General features: G+C 45.7%; 2 protein-coding genes across 3 annotated transcripts in view; both read right to left on the bottom strand.

The window, feature by feature from the left end:
* Positions 1 to 2,360, bottom strand: part of LOC149722492 (uncharacterized) — a 5,619-nt gene extending 3,259 nt beyond the window's left edge. Inside the window, exons 1-4 of the mRNA XM_089893771.1 lie at positions 2,202 to 2,360; positions 2,075 to 2,146; positions 1,869 to 1,926; positions 1 to 1,808 (exon numbers count right to left, since the gene is read on the bottom strand). The exon at positions 1 to 1,808 is cut by the window's left edge and continues 3,259 nt beyond it. Coding sequence (XP_089749897.1) covers positions 1 to 1,808; positions 1,869 to 1,907 — 1,847 coding nt within the window. The 5' untranslated portion in view covers positions 1,908 to 1,926; positions 2,075 to 2,146; positions 2,202 to 2,360. The remainder of the gene's footprint in view (positions 1,809 to 1,868; positions 1,927 to 2,074; positions 2,147 to 2,201) is intronic.
* On the bottom strand, positions 2,358 to 14,725 carry LOC149722491 (uncharacterized). Of its 2 annotated transcripts, none has more exons than XM_089893773.1 (2): positions 3,259 to 14,725; positions 2,358 to 3,197 (listed from the first exon to the last, which is right to left on the bottom strand). In XM_089893773.1, the coding sequence occupies exons 1-2, from the start codon at positions 3,267 to 3,269 to the stop codon at positions 2,477 to 2,479; spliced, it is 732 nt and encodes a 243-aa protein (XP_089749899.1). In that variant the 5' UTR covers positions 3,270 to 14,725; the 3' UTR covers positions 2,358 to 2,476. The 2 variants fall into 2 exon arrangements, with proteins under 2 accessions (XP_089749899.1, XP_089749898.1); XM_089893772.1 differs by having other exon boundaries at positions 2,358 to 3,206; positions 3,259 to 14,701.
* Positions 14,726 to 20,000: the final 5,275 nt, after the last annotated feature.

The following is a 20,000-nucleotide window of genomic DNA, read 5'->3' as shown; positions in this document are numbered from 1 at the left end:
GTTACGTTGTCAAGGTCGATAGAGCGTTGTTCATACATTTTGACTTGCGCACAAAGAGCGGTGTTTGGCAGAGTCGGGACTATGTAGCGCTTTGTTGTGCTGCTGGTCCTCGAAAGTTTCATCGATGACAAGAGAAACATCATTTCTGGTTCTGCGGGATTCATAGTGGTTACGATTTTGTATGCCACTCGGTGCGACCCAGCATTTGCTAAGTCAAAAGGCGTCATAAATGATTCGTTAAATTTAGAGACATAACTGGTTACATAACGCAACAACATCAGGTGACCATCACTGGTTTGAACATCCATGGCACAATTGAGAGTTTCCGAAAGAGTATCGATATAGGCTCTTAGGTTAATTGAAGATGACGTCGGTGGATACAAAATGTGTAAAGTGTCTGCAGTAGTATTCACTGTGGTAGCAGTATTTTGCTGCTTCAGGCAAGTTGCGGGTCGGTTGGATTTTTGTAGTGTGAATAAACTTGCAGCATACGCCGGTTCGTTTTTAGGAAGAATTGCTTGTATTCTATTGGTGTCGATGGAGGTTAATTTTTCAAGCCAAAGTAATAGATGAACGTGCAGCGTTCCTCTTTGCTGAAATTCAACCCGATAAAAATACGTCTTGACATTTTGGATGGATTTGTGTCTGTAGTTTGAAAAAACGTGGTCTTTCCAGTTGCCGTTTTTCCCGGTAAGATATCCAGAAACAATTTCCTTTAGTATGTGACCGATGTGAAGGGTTTGAACAGAAGGCTGGTCCGAGGGATTAAAACCTAACTGTTCCAATTGTTGCGCCAGAATGTCATGTTGGGGGAAGGTCCATTCGTACGGGTTGATGGTGATAAAGAGCTGTGGCGGCCCGAGTTGCTGCACCGTGTCTATGAGGAATGCATGCTGCCATTTCCAATAAGCAGGCGAAAACGATTTCGCGTCTAATGCTCTTTGAGGTGAACAGCCGAACATTCTTCCAGAATTGATGGCACCAGTCACGGTCTTAAAGATCCATCGATCAAATTGAAATTGAAGCAGCTCGAAACTGCAACTGTAATCTGTGATTGACGACAGTACTTTCTGCGTAAACGCATGCTTTGCACTGACGTGTTGTGATCCTCCTTCTATAAAGGTTTCGCACAGGTTGTTATAAGGATAAAGGAGAGGCCACAATACGCATTCAATTCCCTGCATGTGAAACAGATCAAAGAATTGAATACGGGTTTCGCTTTCCAAAGTGTTGGCATGGTCAACGTACTTTTTGTAGGAACTATGTGCGCAGGTGTAGAGGTGTTCGTATGCCATTTGCAGTCGTAGCTTTGAGGGATTATCCGGAAGACTCGAAATGGTTTGTGAAACTGCTACCGACTTTACAATAATCCGGAATCCCCCTGTTTTGACACGGTACCCGTGTTTTTTCTTGGAATAGGGGCCACAGTCGATGGTAAATGGTGACAAAATCTTGTGTTCCTTTTCGTTAAAACCTCTCAAGCACTCGGGCCATGCAGATATTTTTGGAGCATTGTATCGATCGTTCGGGCAGTAATTGCAAGTAGGCCTGGTTGCAACAATTCGTTTCGCAAAGCTTGGTTTAAGAATTTGAGGAGACAAGCAAATACATTTGTCACATTGCGACCACGACGCCTTTTCAATCCACGTCTTCAGGTGACCAGCTACTTGTTTTCGCTTGTTTTGTCCCACAGAGGTGTGAGACAATGTTGAAAACAAATGAGAGGACAAGAACGCATCTTTCGTTGCTTCCCGACGCTCAAAACGGGCACGTTTTTCTTGAAAAGCAGCGTGGCGTTTTTGTTGAATCTAAAAAAGTCAAAAATGAGAAATTGTTTTGCTTTTTTTTTCCAAAAAAAATTGACGTACCTGAGGATCGCAAACGATTTGGGAAAAGCTTGAATCCATTATATAAAAGATTGCAAATCTGAAAAGAAGTGGCGAGTTAGCATGTATGCTTTAAAAAGGTCTGGCTAAATCGTTGCTTAAATCTTGATTTAAAACAATTCCATATTAAAATATTCAAAAAAGTTTATACAATAACGTTCATGGTGGAAGTTATTTTACTTTCGTACCTATAGGTTCTAAACAGAAAGGTTCAAAACAAGGACCTAAGCATGAAGAGACTCTTCGCAGGGTAACGAAATCTGAAAGAGAAAACAAGTTAGCATCTGTGTAAAAGATAATATTTGATTGTCTTACCGTTCGTTGGTGATTGAAATGCTAAAGATAATAAGGTGAGGTGAAAGGAGTGTTAATTTGAATTACAGATGATGATAAAAAGTTGAACTTGGACAGGTCGGAGTATCCAAAAGCAAAATGCAAACAGTATCAATATGTAAAATGCTATATCTGAAATCTGAAAAGGAAAATTGCAAATTAATTGAGCGAATGTGAAAAAGCACATATAACAAAAAATATGGAATTGAAATAACAAACTAAAAAAAGACAAACTAAAAACACAAGTCATGAAAAGTTTAATCCTTTCTTTTTTTAGACGGCCCAGGTTGACTCAGATCTTCCTGGTCGTCCTGCTTTCTTTTCCGTTCAGAAATTAAGTCTTTTAAATTTCTTTTTGAAGTGCTATCAGCGGTTTGAATGTTGCTTTGCTTTGATAGCAAATCTTTTGCAGCTGCAGCACAATAATTTGACAGCGTCGGTGTTTCTATAAAACTCGCTAAATTATGTCCCTCATAGCAATTTGAGGCTACATGTGGAAGATTCAAAGCAATGTACTTGGCAACTTTGAAATGAAGTGCGAGCAAGTACATTGATGCACCCACGTTGAACATCGTATCAATGTAGGTGTCGAACAGTTCGTTTTGATTTTTCATACTAAGTAATAAATATTTTATTAATTTGGGCATTTTGTTCTCGGATTTTTCATTTTGCAGTTTGTCCATTTTTTTTCTTAACTTGTTCATGGTTGAGGAAACATCTGTTTCAATGTTAGCGTCGGTCAGATCTGGAAGGTCATTTTTTATTCGTTCCCAATTCGTTGAAGTTGTCTCCATCAGCTCGCTTATTGCTATTCCCGGGCGAGTGAGCCATTCGCAAGTAAATAATTTAAGCTTTGCTTTAAAGTCTTCATTAGATGCCGACCTCGGGAGTGTGGCAATTCCGTATGGTCTCAGAAAGTCTTTTGGGAACTGTTGGAAAAACTGTACTTTTCCGGTTGCTTGCGTTCTTTTCGAAGGACTGTTAAGACTGCAAGAAAACAAATTACCATGATATATGAACAAGAGGAGTATTAACTTACTTTTTCGCCATTGTAATAATCGTGTATGATAAAGATAAGTAAATAAGCTCAACAGTAATATTTAAAAGGGTTTCTTGTGATGTAATAATATATCTGAAACAAACATACGAATCAATTACAGAGTAAAACAGCAGTGCGATTTGTTGTAGTTGAGCAACGGAAGAAAACGCAACGTGCGACAATTTCGCGCAGAGCAGCGACCGGACTATAGTACGAAACGGCAGCAATCTTTGAGAGATAGAGAGGCGGTTGCAAGTTGCAACGATTTGGCGCCAGGCAGCGGCCACTTACTATCGGTGCTTTGCATCATTAGCATATTAGAAAAACTGCTAGCGCTTGACTACCTACGATCGCAAGTTAACGCATTAAGCAGATTTAAAATCGAACTGGTACTGTTGCGTACTAACACATCACACCTTGCTTGAAAACTTCAAGTCGTTGCAGTTCTAATAATGCGACATACTTAGGAAAACTATTAGCCTACTTAATTAGAACTTCGCGAACTTTACTTCTGAAACGTGACCTCCTTTCAGCTGCGCTGGCATTAAACTAATGGCCAAAAAACGGCGCTTCCGCTTTTAAACAAGCCTATTGTTCGAGTCGGACCTACTTGTTTCTTTAATTGTTCATAGGGCGCACCTGATTGGCCGAGCGCTTTCAGCCAGTGCTTCTCCCAAATAACATTTGCATAAAGCGAGGCGCGCAGGAGACAAGCCCCGGCGAAATGAGACGATTTAGAGCAAGATAACTGATTGGCCGAGCGCTTTCAGCCAGTGCTTCTCCCAAATAACATTTGCATAAAGCGAGGCGCGCAAGAGAGAAGCCCCGGCGAAATGAGACGATTTAGAGCAAGATAACGGCCGCATGCCAAGAGTGCAGATCGACAACACCTCGAGAGAGAGGCGACTGCAACATGCGACAATTCGCGCAGAGCAGCGGGCCGATAACAGTACGATACGACAACAATCTTTGAGAGATAGAGAGGCGGTTGCGAGTTGTAACGATTTGGCGCCAGGCAGCGGCAACTTACTATCGGTGGTTACCATCATTAGCATATTAGAAAGAGCTGCCGGCGCTTGACTACCTACGATCGCAAGTTAACGCATTAAGCAGATTTAAAATCGAACTGGTACTATTGCGTACTAACAAATCACACCTCGCTTGAAAACTTCAAGTCGTTGCAGTTTTAATAATGCGACATACTTAGGACCACTATTAGCCTACTTAATCAGAACTTCGCGAACTTTACTTCTGAAACGTGACCTCCTTTCAGCTGCGCTGACATTAAACTAATGACAAAAAAACGGCGATTCCGCTTTTAAACAAGCCTATTGTTCGAGTCAGACCTACTTGTTTCTTTAATTGTTCATAGGGCGCACCTGATTGGCCGAGCACTTTCAGCCAGTGCTTCTCCCAAATAACATTTGCATAAAGCGAGGCGCGCAAGAGACAAGCCCTGGCGAAATGAGACGATTTAGAGCAAGATAACGGCCGCATGCCAAGAGTGCAGATCGACAACAGCTCGAGAGAGAGGCGACTGCAACATGCAACAATTCGCGCAGAGCAGCGGGCCGATTACAGTACGATACGACAACAATCTTTGAGAGATAGAGAGGTGGTTGCGAGTTGTAACGATTTGGCGCCAGGCAGCGGCCACTTACTATCGGTGGTTCGCATCATTAGCATATTAGAAAGAGCTGCCGGCGCTTGACTACCTACGATCGCAAGTTAACGCATTAAGCAGATTTTAAAATCGAACTGGTACTATTGCGTACTAACACATCACACCTCGCTTGAAAACTTCAAGTCGTTGCAGTTTTAATAATGCGACATACTTAGGACAACTATTAGCCGACTTAATTAAAACTTCGCGAACTTTACTTCTGAAACGTGACCTCCTTTCAGCTGCGCTGACATTAAACTAATGACAAAAAAACGGCGCTTCCGCTTTTCCCTATTGTTCGAGTCAGACCTACTTGTTTCTTTAATTGTTCATAGGGCGCACCTGATTGGCCGAGCGCTTTCAGCCAGTGCTTCTCCCAAATAACATTTGCATAAAGCAAGGCGCGCAAGAGAGAAGCCCCGGCGAAATGAGACGATTTAGAGCAAGATAACGGCCGCATGCCAAGAGTGCAGATCGACAACAGCTCGAGAGAGAGGCGACTGCAACATGCGACAATTCGCGCAGAGCAGCGGGCCGATTACAGTACGATACGACAACAATCTTTGAGAGATAGAGAGGCGGTTGCGAGTTGTAACGATTTGGCGCCAGGCAGCGGCCAATTACTATCGGTGCTTCGCATCATTGGCATATAAGAAAGAGCTGCTGGCGCTTGACTACCTACGATCGCAAGTTAACCCAATAAGCAGATTTAAAATCGAACTGGTACTATTGCGTACTAACACATCACACCTTGCTTGAAAACTTCAAGTCGTTGCAGTTTTAATAATGCGACATACTTAGGACAACTATTAGCCTACTTAATTAGAACTTCGCGAACTTTACTTCTGAAACGTGACCTCCTTTCAACTGCGCTGGCATTAAACTAATGGCAAAAAAACGGCGCTTCCGCTTTTAAACAAGCCTATTGTTCGAGTCAGACCTACTTGTTTCTTTAATTGTTCATAGGGCGCACCTGATTGGCCGAGCGCTTTCAGCCAGTGCTTCTCTCAAACAACATTTGCATAAAGCGAAGCGCGCAAGAGAGGAGCCCCGGCGAAATGAGACGATTTAGAGCAAGATAACCGCCGCATGCCAAGAGTGCAGATCGACAACACCTCGAGAGAAAGGCGACTGCAACATGCGACAATTTCGCGCAGAGCAGCGGGCCGATTACAGTACGATACGACAACAATCTTTGAGAGATAGAGAGGCGGTTGCGAGTTGTAACGATTTGGCGCCAGGCAGCGGCCACTTACTATCGGTGGTTCGCATCATTAGCATATAAGAAAGAGCTGCCGGCGCTTGACTACCTACGATCGCAAGTTAACGCATTAAGCTGATTTAAAACCGAACTGGTACTATTGCGTACTAACACATAACACCTCGCTTGAAAACTTCAAGTCGTTGCAGTTTTAATAATGCGACATACTTAGGACAACTATTAGCCGACTGAATTAGAACTTTGCGAACTTTACTTCTGAAACGTGATCTCCTTTCAGCTGCGCTGGCATTAAACTAATGGCAAAAAAACGGCGCTTCCGCTTTTAAACAAGCCTATTGTTCGAGTCAGACCTACTTCTTTCTTTAATTGTTCATAGGGCGCACCTGATTGGCCGAGCGCTTTCAGCCAGTGCTTCTCTCAAACAACATTTGCATAAAGCGAGGCGCGCAAGAGAGGAGCCCCGGCGAAATGAGACGATTTAGAGCAAGATAACCGCCGCATGCCAAGAGTGCAGATCGACAACACCTCGAGAGAAAGGCGACTGCAACATGCGACAATTTCGCGCAGAGCAGCGGGCCGATTACAGTACGATACGACAACAATCTTTGAGAGATAGAGAGGCGGTTGCGAGTTGTAACGATTTGGCGCCAGGCAGCGGCCACTTACTATCGGTGGTTCGCATCATTAGCATATAAGAAAGAGCTGCCGGCGCTTGACTACCTACGATCGCAAGTTAACGCATTAAGCTGATTTAAAACCGAACTGGTACTATTGCGTACTAACACATAACACCTCGCTTGAAAACTTCAAGTCGTTGCAGTTTTAATAATGCGACATACTTAGGACAACTATTAGCCGACTGAATTAGAACTTCGCGAACTTTACTTCTGAAACGTGATCTCCTTTCAGCTGCGCTGGCATTAAACTAATGGCAAAAAAACGGCGCTTCCGCTTTTAAACAAGCCTATTGTTCGAGTCAGACCTACTTGTTTCTTTAATTGTTCATAGGGCGCACCTGATTGGCCGAGCGCTTTCAGCCAGTGCTTCTCTCAAACAACATTTGCATAAAGCGAGGCGCGCAAGAGAGAAGCCCCGGCGAAATGAGACGATTTAGAGCAAGATAACGGCCGCATGCCAAGAGTGCAGATCGACAACAGCTCGAGAGAGAGGCGACTGCAACATGCGACAATTCGCGCAGAGCAGCGGGCCGATTACAGTACGATACGACAACAATCTTTGAGAGATAGAGAGGCGGTTGCGAGTTGTAACGATTTGGCGCCAGGCAGCGGCCACTTACTATCGGTGGTTCGCATCATTAGCATATAAGAAAGAGCTGCCGGCGCTTGACTACCTACGATCGCAAGTTAACGCATTAAGCTGATTTAAAACCGAACTGGTACTATTGCGTACTAACACATAACACCTCGCTTGAAAACTTCAAGTCGTTGCAGTTTTAATAATGCGACATACTTAGGACAACTATTAGCCTACTTAATTAGAACTTCGCGAACTTTACTTCTGAAACGTGACCTCCTTTCAACTGCGCTGGCATTAAACTAATGGCAAAAAAACGGCGCTTCCGCTTTTAAACAAGCCTATTGTTCGAGTCAGACCTACTTGTTTCGTTAATTGTTCATAGGGCGCACCTGATTGGCCGAGCGCTTTCAGCCAGTGCTTCTCCAAAATAACATTTGCATAAAGCGAGGCGCGCAAGAGAGAAGCCCCGGCGAAATGAGACGATTTAGAGCAAGATAACGGCCGCATGCCAAGAGTGCAGATCGACAACAGCTCGAGAGAGAGGCGACTGCAACATGCGACAATTCGCGCAGAGCGGCGGGCCGATTACAGTACGATACGACAACAATCTTTGAGAGATAGAGAGGCGGTTGCGAGTTGTAACGATTTGGCGCCAGGCAGCGGCCAATTACTATCGGTGGTTCGCATCATTAGCATATTAGAAAGAGCTGCCGGCGCTTGACTACCTACGATCGCAAGTTAACGCATTAAGCAGATTTAAAATCGAACTGGTACTATTGCGTACTAACAAATCACACCTCGCTTGAAAACTTTAAGTCGTTGCAGTTTTAATAATGCGACATACTTAGGACCACTATTAGCCTACTTAATCAGAACTTCGCGAACTTTACTTCTGAAACGTGACCTCCTTTCAGCTGCGCTGACATTAAACTAATGACAAAAAAACGGCGATTCCGCTTTTAAACAAGCCTATTGTTCGAGTCAGACCTACTTGTTTCTTTAATTGTTCATAGGGCGCACCTGATTGGCCGAGCGCTTTCAGCCAGTGTTTCTCCCAAATAACATTTGCATAAAGCGAGGCGCGCAAGAGACAAGCCCCGGCGAAATGAGACGATTTAGAGCAAGATAACGGCCGCATGCCAAGAGTGCAGATCGACAACAGCTCGAGAGAGAGGCGACTGCAACATGCGACAATTCGCGCAGAGCAGCGGGCCGATTACAGTACGATACGACAACAATCTTTGAGAGATAGAGAGGCGGTTGCGAGTTGTTACGATTTGGCGCCAGGCAGCGGCCAATTACTATCGGTGCTTCGCATCATTGGCATATAAGAAAGAGCTGCTGGCGCTTGACTACCTACGATCGCAAGTTAACGCATTAAGCAGATTTTAAAATCGAACTGGTACTATTGCGTACTAACACATCACACCTCGCTTGAAAACTTCAAGTCGTTGCAGTTTTAATAATGCGACATACTTAGGACAACTATTAGCCGACTTAATTAGAACTTCGCGAACTTTACTTCTGAAACGTGACCTCCTTTCAACTGCGCTGGCATTAAACTAATGGCAAAAAAACGGCGCTTCCGCTTTTAAACAAGCCTATTGTTCGAGTCAGACCTACTTCTTTCTTTAATTGTTCATAGGGCGCACCTGATTGGCCGAGCGCTTTCAGCCAGTGCTTCTCTCAAACAACATTTGCATAAAGCGAGGCGCGCAAGAGAGGAGCCCCGGCGAAATGAGACGATTTAGAGCAAGATAACCGCCGCATGCCAAGAGTGCAGATCGACAACACCTCGAGAGAAAGGCGACTGCAACATGCGACAATTTCGCGCAGAGCAGCGGGCCGATTACAGTACGATACGACAACAATCTTTGAGAGATAGAGAGGCGGTTGCGAGTTGTAACGATTTGGCGCCAGGCAGCGGCCACTTACTATCGGTGGTTCGCATCATTAGCATATAAGAAAGAGCTGCCGGCGCTTGACTACCTACGATCGCAAGTTAACGCATTAAGCTGATTTAAAACCGAACTGGTACTATTGCGTACTAACACATAACACCTCGCTTGAAAACTTCAAGTCGTTGCAGTTTTAATAATGCGACATACTTAGGACAACTATTAGCCGACTGAATTAGAACTTCGCGAACTTTACTTCTGAAACGTGATCTCCTTTCAGCTGCGCTGGCATTAAACTAATGGCAAAAAAACGGCGCTTCCGCTTTTAAACAAGCCTATTGTTCGAGTCAGACCTACTTGTTTCTTTAATTGTTCATAGGGCGCACCTGATTGGCCGAGCGCTTTCAGCCAGTGCTTCTCTCAAACAACATTTGCATAAAGCGAGGCGCGCAAGAGAGAAGCCCCGGCGAAATGAGACGATTTAGAGCAAGATAACGGCCGCATGCCAAGAGTGCAGATCGACAACAGCTCGAGAGAGAGGCGACTGCAACATGCGACAATTCGCGCAGAGCAGCGGGCCGATTACAGTACGATACGACAACAATCTTTGAGAGATAGAGAGGCGGTTGCGAGTTGTAACGATTTGGCGCCAGGCAGCGGCCACTTACTATCGGTGGTTCGCATCATTAGCATATTAGAAAGAGCTGCTGGCGCTTGACTACCTACGATCGCAAGTTAACCCAATAAGCAGATTTAAAATCGAACTGGTACTATTGCGTACTAACACATCACACCTTGCTTGAAAACTTCAAGTCGTTGCAGTTTTAATAATGCGACATACTTAGGACAACTATTAGCCTACTTAATTAGAACTTCGCGAACTTTACTTCTGAAACGTGACCTCTTTTCAGCTGCGCTGACATTAAACTAATGGCAAAAAAACGGCGCTTCCGCTTTTAAACAAGCCTATTGTTCGAGTCAGACCTACTTGTTTCTTTAATTGTTCATAGGGCGCACCTGATTGGCCGAGCGCTTTCAGCCAGTGCTTCTCTCAAACAACATTTGCATAAAGCGAGGCGCGCAAGAGAGGAGACCCGGCGAAATGAGACGATTTAGAGCAAGATAACCGCCGCATGCCAAGAGTGCAGATCGACAACACCTCGAGAGAGAGGCGACTGCAACATGCGACAATTTCGCGCAGAGCAGCGGGCCGATTACAGTACGATACGACAACAATCTTTGAGAGATAGAGAGGCGGTTGCGAGTTGTAACGATTTGGCGCCAGGCAGCGGCCACTTACTATCGGTGGTTCGCATCATTAGCATATTAGAAAGAGCTGCCGGCGCTTGACTACCTACGATCGCAAGTTAACCCATTAAGCAGATTTAAAATCGAACTGGTACTATTGCGTACTAACACATCACACCTTGCTTGAAAACTTCAAGTCGTTGCAGTTTTAATAATGCGACAGACTTAGGACAACTATTAGCCTACTTAATTAGAACTTCGCGAACTTTACTTCTGAAACGTGACATCCTTTCAGCTGCGCTGGCATTAAACTAATGACAAAAAAACGGCGCTTCCGCTTTTAAACAAGCCTATTGTTCGAGTCAGACCTACTTGTTTCGTTAATTGTTCATAGGGCGCACCTGATTGGCCGAGCGCTTTCAGCCAGTGCTTCTCCAAAATAACATTTGCATAAAGCGAGGCGCGCAAGAGAGAAGCCCCGGCGAAATGAGACGATTTAGAGCAAGATAACGGCCGCATGCCAAGAGTGCAGATCGACAACAGCTCGAGAGAGAGGCGACTGCAACATGCGACAATTCGCGCAGAGCGGCGGGCCGATTACAGTACGATACGACAACAATCTTTGAGAGATAGAGAGGCGGTTGCGAGTTGTAACGATTTGGCGCCAGGCAGCGGCCAATTACTATCGGTGCTTCGCATCATTAGCATATTAGAAAGAGCTGCTGGCGCTTGACTACCTACGATCGCAAGTTAACCCATTAAGCAGATTTAAAATCGAACTGGTACTATTGCGTACTAACACATCACACCTCGCTTGAAAACTTCAAGTCGTTGCAGTTTTAATAATGCCACATACTTAGGACAACTATTAGCCTACTTAATTAGAACTTCGCGAACTTTACTTCTGAAACGTGACCTCCTTTCAGCTGCGCTGACATTAAACTAATGGCAAAAAAACGGCGCTTCCGCTTTTAAACAAGCCTATTGTTCGAGTCAGACCTACTTGTTTCTTTAATTGTTCATAGGGCGCACCTGATTGGCCGAGCGCTTTCAGCCAGTGCTTCTCTCAAACAACATTTGCATAAAGCGAGGCGCGCAAGAGAGGAGACCCGGCGAAATGAGACGATTTAGAGCAAGATAACCGCCGCATGCCAAGAGTGCAGATCGACAACACCTCGAGAGAGAGGCGACTGCAACATGCGACAATTTCGCGCAGAGCAGCGGGCCGATTACAGTACGATACGACAACAATCTTTGAGAGATAGAGAGGCGGTTGCGAGTTGTAACGATTTGGCGCCAGGCAGCGGCCACTTACTATCGGTGGTTCGCATCATTAGCATATTAGAAAGAGCTGCCGGCGCTTGACTACATACGATCGCAAGTTAACCCATTAAGCAGATTTAAAATCGAACTGGTACTATTGCGTACTAACACATCACACCTTGCTTGAAAACTTCAAGTCGTTGCAGTTTTAATAATGCGACAGACTTAGGACAACTATTAGCCTACTTAATTAGAACTTCGCGAACTTTACTTCTGAAACGTGACATCCTTTCAGCTGCGCTGGCATTAAACTAATGACAAAAAAACGGCGCTTCCGCTTTTAAACAAGCCTATTGTTCGAGTCAGACCTACTTGTTTCGTTAATTGTTCATAGGGCGCACCTGATTGGCCGAGCGCTTTCAGCCAGTGCTTCTCCAAAATAACATTTGCATAAAGCGAGGCGCGCAAGAGAGAAGCCCCGGCGAAATGAGACGATTTAGAGCAAGATAACGGCCGCATGCCAAGAGTGCAGATCGACAACAGCTCGAGAGAGAGGCGACTGCAACATGCGACAATTCGCGCAGAGCGGCGGGCCGATTACAGTACGATACGACAACAATCTTTGAGAGATAGAGAGGCGGTTGCGAGTTGTAACGATTTGGCGCCAGGCAGCGGCCAATTACTATCGGTGGTTCGCATCATTAGCATATTAGAAAGAGCTGCCGGCGCTTGACTACCTACGATCGCAAGTTAACGCATTAAGCAGATTTAAAATCGAACTGGTACTATTGCGTACTAACAAATCACACCTCGCTTGAAAACTTTAAGTCGTTGCAGTTTTAATAATGCGACATACTTAGGACCACTATTAGCCTACTTAATCAGAACTTCGCGAACTTTACTTCTGAAACGTGACCTCCTTTCAGCTGCGCTGACATTAAACTAATGACAAAAAAACGGCGATTCCGCTTTTAAACAAGCCTATTGTTCGAGTCAGACCTACTTGTTTCTTTAATTGTTCATAGGGCGCACCTGATTGGCCGAGCGCTTTCAGCCAGTGCTTCTCCCAAATAACATTTGCATAAAGCGAGGCGCGCAAGAGACAAGCCCCGGCGAAATGAGACGATTTAGAGCAAGATAACTGATTGGCCGAGCGCTTTCAGCCAGTGCTTCTCCAAAATAACATTTGCATAAAGCGAGGCGCGCAAGAGAGAAGCCCCGGCGAAATGAGACGATTTAGAGCAAGATAACGGCCGCATGCCAAGAGTGCAGATCGACAACAGCTCGAGAGAGAGGCGACTGCAACATGCGACAATTCGCGCAGAGCGGCGGGCCGATTACAGTACGATACGACAACAATCTTTGAGAGATAGAGAGGCGGTTGCGAGTTGTAACGATTTGGCGCCAGGCAGCGGCCAATTACTATCGGTGCTTCGCATCATTAGCATATTAGAAAGAGCTGCTGGCGCTTGACTACCTACGATCGCAAGTTAACCCATTAAGCAGATTTAAAATCGAACTGGTACTATTGCGTACTAACACATCACACCTTGCTTGAAAACTTCAAGTCGTTGCAGATTTAATAATGCGACATACTTAGGACAACTATTAGCCTACTTAATTAGAACTTCGCGAACTTTACTTCTGAAACGTGACCTCCTTTCAGCTATGCTGGCATTAAACTAATGACAAAAAAACGGCGCTTCCGCTTTTAAACAAGCCTATTGTTCGAGTCAGACCTACTTGTTTCTTTAATTGTTCATAGGGCGCACCTGATTGGCCGAGCGCTTTCAGCCGGTGCTTCTCTCAAATAAAATTTGCATAAAGCGAGGCGCGCCAGAGCGAAGCCCCGGCGAAATGAGACGATTTAGAGCAAGATAACAGCCGCATGCCAAGAGTCCAATCGACAACTGCCCTCGAAAGAGGGAGAGGCGGCTGCAACTTGCGACAATTTCGTGCAGTGCAACGGCCAGATTACAGTACGAAACAACAACACTCTTTGAGAGATAGCGAGTCGGTTGCAAGTTGCGACGATTTGGCGCCAGGCAGCGTCCACTTACTATCTGTGCTACATATCACTACCATTTTAGAAAAAAGCTGTTGGCGCTTGACTAACACGATCGCAAGGTACAGCATTAAGCACATTTTAATTGTACCTGGTACTGTTGCATACTATATACCATAACTTGGTAGAAAAAGACTTGTATTTACGTGACATACCCTGACTAAACAGCCCCTGAGCGAAAGAGAGAGGTGCCGAACCTAATGACGTCCCACAAATTGAAGATTTTTTTTTAAAGTTTCATATAAAAAAAGTAAATGGTGTTATGTTTAAATTGAGAAGTGATAGTTCTTCTCACATCTATAGATGAAGAGATGCAAACGGTTAAAACCTAATGAATTAGGTCAAACGGCTCTTTTCAGAGCCAATAAAAAACAGGCAAGAGATAATAAACAGTTCTTCTTAGAACTAAAAAAAGAGATGCTAACGGTTCTTGTTAGAACCTTATGAAAGAGATTAATCGGCTCTTTTCAGAGCTAAAGGAAGAGATGCAAACGGTTCTTGTTAGAACCTTATGAAAGAGATCAAACGGCTCTTTTCAGAGCTAAAAAAAGAGATGCAAACGGTTCTTGTTAGAACCTAATGAAAGAGATCAAACTGCTTTTTTCAGAGCCACTAAAAGAACACGCAAGTTCGATGCCAAGAAGGACTACACTTTATATAACTGCATGCGTATTGTTTATTACGTGCATTAACTATGTGAAAGAAATAAGGAGTGTTTTATTTACGAACTCTGCACATCACAATATATTTTTACATCTCGGCACTGAACATAGAACATGATGATGCGTAAATTTGTGCTACTACAGCCGGTCGCGTGATATTTTTGACTTAACATATTGTTTTTTGAGTATAACTGAAAACACAATTAAATTTGGAAATTATTCATCTCCGTAATGCAGGACTGAAGTGCTATCTAATTAAGTTTACAACACAAATTTAACCACTGGGTGGCCAACAAAAATAAATAAGCAATTCAATGAGCATATGACTGGGAAAATGATGCAACTTAAGCCACTAACAAAGCACATAAATAGGCAAGTACAATTGAAAATATATCACCCCCTATCAAAAAGGCCTAAAAAAAATATATCAAAAAGGCAACTGAGTAAGCAAATAAAACAGCAATTGGCAAGCAACTGGAAAATCCACAGTTAAGTAATTTAATGTAAAATAAAAGAAACAATTTGAGTTGGAATAAATTACACTTTGTTGCAGAACAGAAGAGATGGCTAATTCTGTTTACATCACAATTTTGAACAGCGGATGGCCAATTTCTTTTTAAATGAACAAACATGCAACAGAGTGAGAAAATGAGCATGTGGATGTGTATGCAAAGACCAAACAATTGAATAGGTAACTTAAGTTATAAATATATCATCTTATCATTGCGGAACATAGGCCTAAGTGCTAACTAATCCAATTTACAGCGTAATTGGATTAGTTACCTATTCAATTGTTTGGTCTTTGCATACACATCCACACCACTGGACAGCCACAAACATCGTTGTTAACTATAAAACAGAGTAAGCAATTAATTGAGCATATGAGCAGTCCAACTGATCAGCAGAAGATAAAACCACACTGATTAATATCAAAATATATAACTGATTAGAAGGCTCTGGTCAATGCTAAAATTTCTTAAGATTTAAAAAACGATTCACCAAAGTGTCCACGACACGAAAACGCAATAGCCCTTGTCTAAATACCATTAAAGAAGTGAAAAAATAAATTTGTTTTGCTGTCTTGACGTTAGATATTGAGTAAAAATTCTGCCGAGATTCAATGCCTCCGGTCCGGCAGAGTCACATATTTGACTCAATGTCACATATAGTTTTTCGTAAATAACTTAAAAACTAATACTTTTTGAAAAAATCTTAGAGTTCGAGGGGGGTTTAGGGGTACTGTGCATCTTTTGGCAATTTTTCAATTTTGACATCGAGAAATTTTGAAAATCGACCGGACTTCGGACGTCTGAATTCCCGCAGGGTTACGTTTTTGAGTCGATGTCAAATGACGTTTTCGGCAATAACTCGAAAACTAAGGGCCTCCAAAAAAAATCCTCGCGGCTAGGGGGGGTTTTCGACCTTTCCGCACACGCTGGTGCCCTTGGTTTGGTGGAGTAAAAAAAGTTGAAAAAGTTAACATAATATTAATACATGTAACTGTATGTTACTAACAGTAATATGTGTAATTTATTTTCACTAGTAACTATTAAGCTACATTGAATTGCTGTTGTCATTACAGGGTACCCTGTAAGATACAATAACTGGCTTGTGGCAGCCAAGCGTTCATAGCGACGTTGCTTTTTGATCCTTCGATGTCGGCTCTTCCTATCATTGTGAAGCAGAATTCACCAAGCGTTGGATTGTTCACCCACTAATAGGGAACGTGAGCTGGGTTTAGACCGTCGTGAGACAGGTTAGTTTTACCCTACTGATGAAGTGTTGTTGCGACAGTAATCCTGCTCAGTACGAGAGGAACCGCAGATTCAGACATTTGGTTCATGTGCTTGGCTGATAAGCCAATGGTGCGAAGCTACCATCTGAGGGATTATGACTGAACGCCTCTAAGTCAGAATCCCGCCTGGAAAGCGACGATGCGTTCGTGCCTCGGCCTCGAGAGGCATAGTTAGTCGGCCCGAAGGGTCGTCGGTAGAGCCCATATCCGAACGAAGAGTCCGCGGCAAGTGTCGGACTCGCAGTCGGTTGATCCTCCTGCTCGAATGGCGGGGTGCTAAATCATTCGCAAACGACCTAGTTGAAGATCGGGGTGTCGTGATCATTAGAGCAGTAATCTCACTGCGATCTGTTGAGAGTAAGCCTCAAGATCTATCGGTTTGTCCGGCCAGTAGCTCGGACGAAAGAGGGAGTAGCCTTTCGGGGTTGCTCTTTTTTTTCCCAAGGGCTATTTTCGGGACTTCGTTTTTTTTTCAAAGGCTATTTTCGGGACTTTTTTTTTTTTTCAAAGGCTATTTTCGGGACTTTTTTTTTTTTTCAAAGGCTATTTTCGGGACTTCGTTTTTTTTTCAAAGGCTATTTTCGGGACTTCGTTTTTTTTTCAAAGGCTATTTTCGGGACTTCGTTTTTTTTCAAAGGCTATTTTCGGGACTTCGTTTTTTTTTCAAAGGCTATTTTCGGGACTTCGTTTTTTTTTCAAAGGCTATTTTCGGGACTTTTTTTTTTTTCAAAGGCTATTTTCGGGACTTCGTTTTTTTTTCAAAGGCTATTTTCGGGACTTTTTTTTTTTCAAAGGCTATTTTCGGGACTTCGTTTTTTTTTCAAAGGCTATTTTCGGGACTTTTTTTTTTTTCAAAGGCTATTTTCGGGACTTTTTTTTTTTTCAAAGGCTATTTTCGGGACTTCGTTTTTTTTTCAAAGGCTATTTTCGGGACTTTTTTTTTTTTTCAAAGGCTATTTTCGGGACTTTTTTTTTTTCAAAGGCTATTTTCGGGACTTTTTTTTTTCAAAGGCTATTTTCGGGACTTTTTTTTTTTCAAAGGCTATTTTCGGGACTTTTTTTTTTTCAAAGGCTATTTTCGGGACTTTTTTTTTCAAAGGCTATTTTCGGGACTTTTTTTTTTTTCAAAGGCTATTTTCGGGACTTTATTTTTTTTTCAAAGGCTATTTTCGAGACCATTTTGACTCCTGACCCGTGACCCATGACCTCTGACCTCTGACCCCAGGTTGTGCGGATTGACCCTGAGGTTGATAGTCGACCGTTTGCAGATTCGACCTTGGTAGGTGAAATGTCACTGGCAAAGTATCCAACCAACGACAGGCTTAAGCAATCGTTGCTCTCTTGTTTAAGCTTGACCTCTGACCCCTGACCCCAGTAGTCGACCTTGAGTTCGGAGGTCGACCGATAGTCCATTCGACCTTGGTAGGTAAAATGTCACTTTCTAAATATCGAACCAACGACAGGCTTAAGCAATCGTTGCTCTCTTGTTTAAACTTGACCTCCGACCCCTGACTCCTGACCTCATTGGTCGACCTTAAGATCGAAGGTTGACCGATTGCCGACCCGACCATGCTAGGTCGTTTTAAACTAAGCTAAAACGTTAGCCCGACGTCGGGCTTCGTTGTGGTGGAAGCTGTCCGCCTCCGGCCGTTGTACAATTGCGCCGGGCTTCCCGAGCTCTCCGCGGGGTGCCGAGGTGCCCCTTGCCGCGGAGCCAGATCCCCGAGGTCGTGATCGAAGTCGCTCGGTCGGAGGTCGACCGATTGCCGACCCGACCATCCTAGGTCGTTTTACACTGAGCGAAAACGTCGGCCCGACGTATTGCTTCGTTGTGGTGGAAGCTGTCCGCCTCCGGCCGTTGTACAATTGCGCCGGGCTTCCCGAGCTCTCCGCGGGTGCCGAGGTGCCCCTTGCCGCGGAGCCAGATCCCCGAGGTCGTGATCGAAGTCGCTCGGTCGGAGGTCGACCGATTGCCGACCCGACCATCCTAGGTCGTTTTACACTGAGCGAAAACGTCGGCCCGACGTATGGCTTCGTTCTGGTGGAAGCTGTCCGCCTCCGGCCGTTGTACAATTGCGCCGGGCTTCCCGAGCTCTCCGCGGGGTGCCGAGGTGCCCCTTGCCGCGGAGCCAGATCCCCGAGGTCGTGATCGAAGTCGCTCGGTAGGAGGTCGACCGATTGCCGACCCGACCATCCTAGGTCGTTTTACACTGAGCGAAAACGTCGGCCCGACGTATTGCTTCGTTGTGGTGGAAGCTGTCCGCCTCCGGCCGTTGTACAATTGCGCCGGGCTTCCCGAGCTCTCCGCGGGGTGCCGAGGTGCCCCTTGCCGCGGAGCCAGATCCCGAGGTCGTGATCGAAGTGGCTCGGGCGGAGGTCGACCGATTGCCGGCCCCACCAGGCTAGGTTGTTTTACACCATGGTAAAATGTTGGCCCGACGTCGGGCTTCGTTGTCGTGGAAGCTGTTCGCCCCCGGCCGTTGTAGAATTGCGCCGGGCTTCCCGAGCTCTCTGCGGGGTGCCGAGGTGCCCCTTGCCGCGGAGCCAGCGCAGGAGGTCGATCCCCGCGGGTGGCCTGCGCGGCTGTCTGGCTCCACTGCGGGAGGTGGTGTAGGTGCTTGGAGCGCAGCGGGTCGATCCACGGGAGTGGCTTGCACGGCTTTCGGTGGCCACTGTAGGAGAGTATAGGCGCTGGGAGCGTAGGAGGTCGATCCCCGCCGGTGGCATGCGCGGCTGTCGGGCTCCACCGCGGGAGGTGGTGTTGGCGCTGGGAGCGCAGCAGGTCGATCCACGTGGGTGGCTTGCACGGCTATCGGTTGTTACTGCAGGAGAGTGTAGGTGCTGGGAGCGCAGCAGGTCGATCCACGGGGGTGGCTTGCACGGCTATCGGTTGTTACTGCAGGAGAGTATAGGCGCTGGGAGCGCAGCAGGTCGATCCACGGGGTGGCTTGCACGGCTATCGGTTGTTACTGCAGGAGAGTATAGGCGCTGGGAGCGCAGCAGGTCGATCCACGGGGGTGGCTTGCACGGCTATCGGTTGTTACTGCAGGTGAGTATAGGCGCTGGGAGCGCAGCAGGTCGATCCACGGGGGTGGCTTGCACGGCTATCGGTTGTTACTGCAGGTGAGTATAGGCGCTGGGAGCGCAGCAGGTCGATCCACGGGGGTGGCTTGCACGGCTATCGGTTGTTACTGCAGGAGAGTGTAGGCGCTGGGAGCGCAGCAGGTCGATCCACGGGGGTGGCTTGCACGGCTATCGGTTGTTACTGCAGGAGAGTGTAGGCGCTGGGAGCGCAGCAGGTCGATCCACGGGGGTGGCTTGCACGGCTATCGGTTGTTACTGCAGGAGAGTATAGGCGCTGGGAGCGCAGCAGGTCGATCCACGGGGGTGGCTTGCACGGCTATCGGTTGTTACTGCAGGTGAGTATAGGCGCTGGGAGCGCAGCAGGTCGATCCCCGCGGGTGGCCCGCACGGCTGTCGGGCTCCACCGCGGGAGGTGGTGTAGGCGCTGGGAGCGCAGCAGGTCGATCCACGGGGGTGGCTTGCACGGCTATCGGTTGCTACTGTGAGGTGTTTGCGTCGGCTGGCAAAGGGTGCGCTGAGCAGAAATGTTACTGTTCGTTTGCGCTGCCAATTGCCGTTTTGGTCGTATCGAGTGGTTTTGTCGCA

This window comes from Ciona robusta, unplaced genomic scaffold, assembly GCF_009617815.1.
Source record: "Ciona robusta unplaced genomic scaffold, ASM961781v2 AP042770.1".
NCBI lineage: Eukaryota > Metazoa > Chordata > Ascidiacea > Phlebobranchia > Cionidae > Ciona > Ciona robusta.
Note: the sequence above shows the minus strand (reverse complement) of the source record. Positions and strands in the feature narration are given on the sequence as shown.